This window comes from Apis dorsata, unplaced genomic scaffold (genome assembly GCF_000469605.1).
Source record: "Apis dorsata unplaced genomic scaffold, Apis dorsata 1.3 scaffold_339, whole genome shotgun sequence".
Taxonomy (NCBI): Eukaryota; Metazoa; Arthropoda; class Insecta; order Hymenoptera; family Apidae; genus Apis; species Apis dorsata.
The window spans coordinates 242,565-251,962 of NW_006263606.1; the positions used below are offsets into that span (position 1 = coordinate 242,565).

Below are 9,398 nucleotides of genomic sequence, written 5' to 3' on the forward strand. Positions count from 1 at the left end.
ATATTAAATTATTTAAAATATTTAATTATAATATAAATGTAATATATTAAAATATTTTTCAAATAAATTTTGAAAAAATAAAATAGTTTAAAGAAATAAAATTCTGATTTTAGAATATCTTATATATTCCTATTAAATTTTATAAATGATAAAATATGATTGAAATATATAAATACGATCCACTATTCTAAAGAAATAAAATCACAGAAAATTTACAAATATAAGAAAGATCTGAGAAAGAAAAGAATTTTCGAGACAATCAAATGAACATATTGTATATGCAACTCTTGTTAAATCTGGTCAATCACCTCAAAAACTAAAAATAAAGAATGCATAAAGATAAATTTGAAGAACAGATCATTTTCTGAAATCCAAGAAAATTATAAAATCGATATTTATACTTTTTTTTTTAAAGATAGTTGCATGTAATTATTATTTTCTATTTTTTTTTGTATCTTTTATTTTTTACATAAGGATTTTCTTAATTATTAAATATTGCAGTGTTAAGTGAAATTAACAATTTTAAGAATTTCTAATTCTTCTATGTTCAATGCATAACTAATATATTAATATTCGAACTTGAATTACTTATTAAATAATTTTAAAATAAATAAAATATATATACGTATTTTATCTTCAAAACTATTTTAAAATTTCAACTTATTTTATCTTTTCAATAAAAATTTAATAGAAATGCATTTGTAATATTATTAATTGATAATAAACTTATTTAAATCAAAAAAAATATTCTGAAAATTAATCGTCAATTGCAATTAATAAATTAAGGCAAATATTTAATCGTTAATTGAAATTAAAAAAATTAATATAATTTAAAATATAAAAAATCGTTCGTTTTCTAAACTAATTAGAAAAAAAATTCATTTTAAATAAGCAATTATTTGATCAAAAAGACCAAATTTAAAATGTCAGAAAGCAATTAAATAATTTTCAAACATGGATGTTTATCATAAAAGAATATGTATCTAGTAAGATATATATATTTAAAAAAATGCTTTTAAATACGCTACTTGAAATACTTATAGTCATCCTATGTTCGAATAATCAATCATTTAAATAACCAAATATATAATTTTTCGAATATATAATTTTTCGTATATTTAATCAATTAAATCAATCAATTATATTTAAATAAATTTTATTTAATCATTAATTTCATCAATTATGATTCTTTTTTTTTTTAATTCTTTATTCAGTGCTAGGGAAAATTTGAAATAGTTAGTATTTTGAGACAAAATTGAATTATTAAAATTGAATTATTTTCATAAAAACAAATTTTGAAAATATTAATTCATTATATTCTAATGAAAATACTATTTCATTTCATATTTAAGTCAAATTAAATCATGTTATTTGAAAATATTACTTTGTTATCGAAAATAAAAAATTCAAATTTCAAAATAATAAAAAATCTTATGTTTAATTCATATAATGTATATTTCTTATATATTTTATTATATACAATTTTGTCATTTTGATATTATATAAACTATTAACACTATTACTAAAATGTTAAAGAAACTGCTTATTCAAAACGCTTAAAATTATTTGAAATATTTTTATATTTCGACAAAGCACAATTACCAAAATACTACCATTGAATACTACCGTTTCTTTATTTCAAAATATTTCAATCTCAAAAAGAGAAAACTTTATTCTTCAAAAAATCCAATATCACTTGACGACAATTAAAAATATTCATTTCTATTCTTTCGAGAAATCTCGTCCCAGGAGAAAAGTGAATAAAATGAAAAAAAAAACAAATTCGAAAGAAACGAACAATTTTCTAATCAAATTAACGAATTTCTAATCCTCGATGGTCCCAGGTACAAGACCAAAAGACGGCAGCAACAGGAGCTAGGCGCTCTGGTTAATTCCGGAAACGCGAGGCGCGTCGCGGTTCGAGTCCTCGTGCATCCGGACGAGCATCTGAGGGGATTGCCACTTCGTGGTTCCGGCCAACTTCCCGGGCAAATGTCAGCCCCGCAAATTCATCCGGCGAACAAAGCGCTCGGCGGTTTCCCATACTACTGCCTCCCCTATCATCCCCTGCTCTGCCCGCCCCTTCACTCCACTCATATTCAGGTGCAAAACACGATCGCGCCGGACCTAGATCCGAGCCAATTGGCCAAACTCAACGACGAGAAGTAAATCGAAAATTTCCCTGATTTCGGATCGGATCGAGATATTAAAGTGGTATTCGGCTGAAATTGCGAATTGGGATTGTTCGAACGTTCAGCTTGTGTACAGGGTGTTAATAAAATTTGCGAAACATCTCTCTCGGAAGGGTTCGATTCTAGAAACGAAAATAAATGTGAAAGTGAACTTGGCTTATTTATTGTTATTATTATTTTTACGGTGCGTATATCTTCGAGCCAAAAATATCAAAAATTTTAGATTAAATAGAAATTTAAAATAAAGGAAAAATCATTAGTGAATGACTACTATTTCCAGTAATTTCTTATTTATTAATTTATTACTTTTCACTATGATTAAAAGATAATATTTTTATATATCATTATTTATACGTCATGTTAAATTTAGCAATAGAATTGGCTAAAAAGGAATTCAAGAATGGATTTCATGAAGTAGATAGGAAAATCGAAATTCGCAATATAATAATATTGAATTATAAGGAATTGAAATTTTGTGCTTCTTTTTGGTTCCTAGAATCGATCTTCCAAAGATGAGCCACGAATACAATATATCCTATTTTGTCTAACTATGGAGAAAAGAGGCATGAACAATTTGTTCGTAGTAATTTATAATGCAATTACTGCTTTTTCTTGTTTGTTTTTTAAAAAAATGTGTATTATAATTGGCAGATATCTTTATAAGATTTTCCAAGAAAATTTAAAGGTAATTAACAAAATTAAAAAACATTGACATTGTGAATTATACTTATTATTTTATTTAAAAATTAATCGAATTGTATTTATTAAAAGAAAAATATTTATGCAATGCCTTTTGATTTTAGTATTCAAATTCATATAATATTAGTAGATTGCAAATTAAACTTTAAAATAGAACTGAAATAAAATTTTAAAGTATCATAATACATATATTGTATATTTTATGTAGATTCTATATTTTAATTTCCCATGAATGGATAAATTTTCGCAATCTACTTGTTACAAAAAACAAAAATTGCTCATTCTTATAAATTAATTTTTTCAAAATAAATTTTTCATTTAATCAAAATATCATTTCTTTACTTGCTATCTACAAATCTAAAATTTCGTTTTACATTTTTCCACAGTCATTGATTTTCTCCATAATTGGACAATATCGCGTTGTTGTTTCCGGATAAAAGTTTTCAGAAAATTTCTAGATCGGTGTAAGTTATTGTAGATCGGTTAAGCTAGTCCGAATTGTGCTCGATTCTTTCCTTTTTCTAAAATGTTCTATTTAATTAATAATGAAAAATTGAAGAAAAAGTTTAAGAAGAGAAGGATGTTTGTGCAACTATTGTATAACTATTATTATTATCATGTAGTTTTATTTTCGTTATCTTTTTAAATTAGTCTATTTTCTGTCCGTTCTAAGCGAGGAATTGAAAAATGTTGACTGAGAATTGAATACGGATGTTAAATGTACATCGCAATGTAAATGTTCTTGCGTTCAATATTCTTTGAATGATTCTTAATCGAATCTAAGTATCGATTAAGGAGCACGATTATCGATTATCGATACGAATCCGTTAATTATAAATTTAAAAACGTATAAATATATTATATCGCAGACTAGGAAGAGGATCGTGTAAATTAGCGTGTAAATAAAACTGTATAAAATGCAATTTCGATCGCACGGTATCGGTAAGTGAAATATTTATTTATTCTGTGACCATAGAATATCATTTGTTATGGCTGCCACGTGAAACTCACAATTGAATGTGTATATAGAATAAGTATATATACATATACATTACATTTCATAAAATTTATAGAAAGGAAGAAGTATTTATTGTTTATTATCATAAATATGTTTTTTTTTCTACTTCGAAGAATAAATAATAACGATAAATTAATTTATTTATTGCAAATATAATAAAATTGAACATATAACATTCATCGTTTTTTTGATACTGATATATTAATTTTTTTTTTTTAAATATGCTTGTCTTTCTTTAACATTGTTCATTATCTTTTATACAATTTTTATTATTACATATTTTTCCATTCATTTTAAAAACATGCACTTCTATATACTCATTCAATTAATGTTATCCAATCTAAAATTTCAAATACTGAAAAAAAATTTCTTCAATCTTTCACATTATTCTTTTTATTATTATTTCATTAATATTTCAGCAAACTCAATTTTTCTAAAGACTGGAATAACAACGTGGCAGTCCATTGTTTTGTACCCAAATTTTAAAAAGAACTGTGCAAAAGAAAGATCTTGCGCAAAGCGAATTCGATAAGAAAGAAAGAAAGAAAAAAAGAAGAGACAATTACGTGCAATAAAAATCGATCAACATTGATATTGATTAATCATAGTGACATTAATATAAGCACGCGTCCAACCCAACAACTCCGATTGTTTCTGCGTACCTATGTGATCATACAGATTTATCTCGAAATATACGTGGTTCATTAAGAAAACAGATCAAGTGTTTCTTCTTACTTGCAACACCCTTTTGACGAGTTACTCGTCTACACGTCGCAACTACGCGGATAGTAAAAACTTGACGTGCTTGACCCGAGACATCTTCCAAAGAAGTATCTCCTTTTTTCTGGATCCCTCCTTGCGAGCTCATTTATGTTCATGTGTGTGTGCGTATGTGTGTGTGTACGTTAAAACGTCGGCATTTTTTGCTCCTGTTACACGAGAGTTTACCATTTAATCGTTGGAAAAATAAAAAACGATATTAGAAAACGAGTTATATACTTTTCGAAACAAATATTATTTTTTGAAAGTATTAAAATTTAAAGAACTCTTTCCACTTTTTTCTTTTTTTAATTTTTTTCAAATTGAAATTTCTTCCCCTTCGTTTCAAATTTCATCACTTGAAAGTTAAAAATCCTAATTGGAATCGTTTTCCTTTATCTTTTCTCTTTGAAAATTTTATCTTTGAAAATTTGCAAGCTTTAAATTTAAAAGTTACAAAATTCCATTAGAACAATTCTTTTAGAATAATGTTTTTCATTTTTGAAATTCTTGCACCCCTGAAATATTAAAAATTCCATTGAAACGATTATTTAAAATCGTTTTCCTTTTTCTTCGTTTCATAAACTTTATTTTTAAAATATTACAGCAAACTCGAAATGTGAACATTGTAATATTCATTGGAACGAATCATCAAAAATCTCAATCTCGTTTCAGTGGCAATCGAGGCACGCATTGGCTCGACCAGAACGGTTCGATATCTCGATACAGCTGGTGAGTGGTGCACAAGTGTCGATTAAATGGCGCTCGCGAAAAATCGGCACGCTATTAGTCGTCGGATGGAAGGGACTTTCCCATAAGAGTTTTAATAGCGCCGTCTGGGTGGGCCCGACAGACATCAGATATGTTTATTCAGACGTGGAGACGAGCAGACTTAACCGACGGATGAGAGAAAAAAAGGCTAGATCTGACACTCATCTGTTATAAACAAACGAGTTACATTATCCTCCTTGAAAGGGCCTTTGCGCCTCGTTCTCCCGATCTGCATAAAAATGGAGTGCCCCTGTTCAAAAATGTGCCCCGCTATCGTGTGTCATTCAGTTTATGAAATTACGATTCTTTCTCGTTAAAACGAGAATTTTCTTAATAGAGAAAAGAGTATGAAAAATGGAGTAAAAATAGGAAAGAATAGTTTTTAACTTCTGCACTTCTTGATGGTTTTGGCAATGATTATATTTGAAATGGTGTAAGGATTAAAATTATTTCATAGTAATCATCGTTGTTGATTATTTTTGTTTAATAAAACTTTCATATTTCAGTTGTAAGCAGAAAGTTTATTTTAGTTTATAATATTTTAATTTGTATAATTTATATCATTTATAATAATTGTACTTTTAATATATTAATGAAAATTTGAAGTATTCCTGATATAATAGAGAAGATGAAGTTATAAAAGAAGTTATAAGAGTTATAAGAGAAAATGAAGTTGAAGTAAATTGGTGAAGATACAATAATTTATGATTTTCTTCATATACTATTACAAGGAAATTTATTTAAATCAATAATTCTGATTTTATTGAAAGTTTGTGCAGAATATAATGAGTTATATCTGAGAATTTTTTTTATTGGTGGGAATAGATTAAATGTCTAAGGAAGAGAGAATCCAGTAACTCGAAACTCGAACAAAAACTTGAAAGTCAATCAAAGAGTCACTTTAGTTGTAGTAGCATTAATCTATTTAATAATTCCTCGAAGAAAAATCAAGTAATGGTAAGTTAATCGATTATAATCTTCAAATAGAATATTGATAAACATGATTACTTGATTGATTATTATTAAATATTTTATATATATTATAAATTATTTTATATTGTTATGTATTTAATAAAAAATACTCAATTCTTATTAAAATTGTTTTATTTACCAAAATAATTATTTGCTAAAATAATCTTTTGAAAATGGACAATTAAAATGTCTTATATTGTGTAAATTTTAGAAATCTAAAACGAATTAATCCAATTTATCTTAATCAAATAAAGAAATTTCGAAACTTAAGTAACTTAAAGATCGAATTATTCGAAATTCAAGAGTTCATTGTATTTTTATTTACAATAATATCTACAATTGATATAACTTTCGAATAATATAATTCTTTAGAAATTTTGGCAACCAAGTTTCGTATCTATCAAAAACTACTATGTGTATGAACACCAATCGTGTTTATTTTTAAATAATATTTTAGATACTAGCCTCTAGACATGTTTCTAGTAATGAATTCGAAATTATTTCGAATCTCTATCACATATGAAGCATTCCCCTTTCTCTTACCATGACAAATGTTAGAGAAGAGACACATATGAAAATTATAATACTATTTTATATATTACTTGTTATGTATAAATAAAATTTGCTTTTAAACAAAAGAAATTAATTTGTTTGTAAAAATTATCCGGCTCTTCAACAACTCAATAAATATTATTTATAAATATTTGGCACGCAAAAAGATTCGCCATCATTATTCTACACGATGAGACATGTCTTGAGACAGGATTTATGGCTAATGAAATCAAACAGAGACAATAGAAAGAAATTTGAAATGATTCCAAGTGATTTGAACTTTAGTGCTAGTTATAAGGCATTTATCAACAAGTGCTACTGTGTAGAAAATATTTTATTCTCATTATGCTATATTGGATACTTAAATATACACTAATATATAGACAACGTTGGCCATCTGTTTTTGTTCCTTAAGTCAAAGGATATTTAACCAATGCACTACGTAATATGTAATTATAAGTGCTAAATAAATAAATAGACATCATAATAAATGAACGTATAAAAATAGTATTAAATTCAAAATTGCGATTTCGAATTTGTATATCCTTCGATAGTTTATAATTGAATATTTAAAGAACATATAGCAATTACACGAATTATATTTGACAATAGATTTGACAAGATTTGACAAGTATTAAATGATCAAATTTTATGATCAAATATATATATGAATTGCGATTTATAAATATTCTATAAACACGTATATACGAGTCTTGTATGAAAGAGGACAAGAAAGTTTTTTGAACCAAAGTTTCTATCGAAATTGAAAAGTTTTAAATTAGAAATTATTGTTTAAAAAAAAGTCTTCATCAAATTATTTCTATAATTAAATTGGATATTTAGAAATTCTCATTGTATTGAAAGATAATGGATTACATGTCCTCATTCGTAAGATAAAAAACAAATATATATAAAATATAATAATTTATTGAAACCAAAGTAGATGTGTTATAAATAAAAAGTTATATTTACGTAAAAGATTCAATTCATATTAGTCGTTTAATATTTTTACTTAAGATATTTCATTTTTCAATATATTAAAATTAAAATATTTTAAATTCTATGTATCTTTTTCGATTAAAATTATAATATAGAAATCTAGATCTAATTTATTTTTCCTGATAAAAATATTACAAAGAAAATGATCATAAAAATTTTTAATTCTTATACATGTTTTAGATTACATTATATTAGATTTTATATAAGAAAGACAATATTGTACTTAATAATTTTATTGTAATCTTTTATTGTAAAAGTATTTATATTATCTTTTATAATATTATTCATTCTTACAAATATAGATATTCGTTCTATCATCATAAAAATGATGATTTTTCTGTATTAATTATTATTTTTATTATTTTTATTATTAACACATATATAATATTGATAATATTATATTATGCTGAAATTTTATCTAGAGTATTATATGAAATGATATATTCATTAATATATTTCTCAAATTATATATTTATTATGATATACACATTCTTATTCGACTTTCAGAGATCGATTCTAGGAGACAAAACAAATACAAAAATTGGTATATAAAAATATTTAAAGTTTATTTATTAAGTTATAAATAATTTAATTACTTATATTTATTTTGTTGTATTAGATGAAACGAGATAGAGTGTACATGATGAAGATAGCTTTATCTCTGTTTCGTTTCGTCTAACGCTAACTTCACTGCTTATAACTAAATAAATAAGCCTCAACCTATATTTTTATGCACCAACTTTTGCGTTTGTTTTGATCTCTAGAATCACCCTCAAAGATATCTCACGAATATATTAACATCCTGAGATAAGATATATAATATACATATATATATTTGTGAATTTTTATTTATACATACTTTTAAATGCAATATTTTTAAATTAACCTGTCAATCAATACAAATCAATACAATAAAATATAACATTCCTTAATATTACAAACCATTTTCTTTTCTTCGGAATAATTAAAAAAATAACTTCCCATCAAAGATTTCGCTCGATAAATCTACGATTAATAATTATCTACTGACGCTAAATAAATCAGAAGACAAGAATACTTAGAATTAGTGTCAGGTTTCTAAAAAAGAAAAAAACGGTTGAAAAGAAACGAAATGAATTTCGGTGGCAATTAAATCGTTCAGGCCGCGAGGCCATCAATGACAAAGTTGACTCGCAGCTACGACTCGGGATCGGTTCGTAAGATGGATTTTATAGTCGTTTCTGCAGTCCATTACTGCTACGTTTATATCGTCTTCTAAACATTCGAAAGCCATAATGCTCTCGCGTTAAACGAAGCCTTGTGCTGACACGCGATCGTAACTAGTGGCCCGAACTAGTCGGAATTACTTGCGGTTTCCATTAAGAAATTAACGCGGCCCATTGTATCGGACGAAATAATCAACCTTCGAGACGATCCAAATTGAGTGACCTATTTTC

At 25.8% G+C, this 9,398-nt stretch overlaps 1 protein-coding gene across 1 annotated transcript in view; it reads left to right on the top strand.

The window, feature by feature from the left end:
• Positions 1–2,325, top strand: part of LOC102678262 (homeobox protein Nkx-2.5) — a 9,689-nt gene extending 7,364 nt beyond the window's left edge. Inside the window, exon 3 of the mRNA XM_006618000.2 lies at positions 1,845–2,325. Coding sequence (XP_006618063.1) covers positions 1,845–2,169 — 325 coding nt within the window. The 3' untranslated portion in view covers positions 2,170–2,325. The remainder of the gene's footprint in view (positions 1–1,844) is intronic.
• The last annotated feature ends 7,073 nt before the right edge of the window (positions 2,326–9,398 follow it).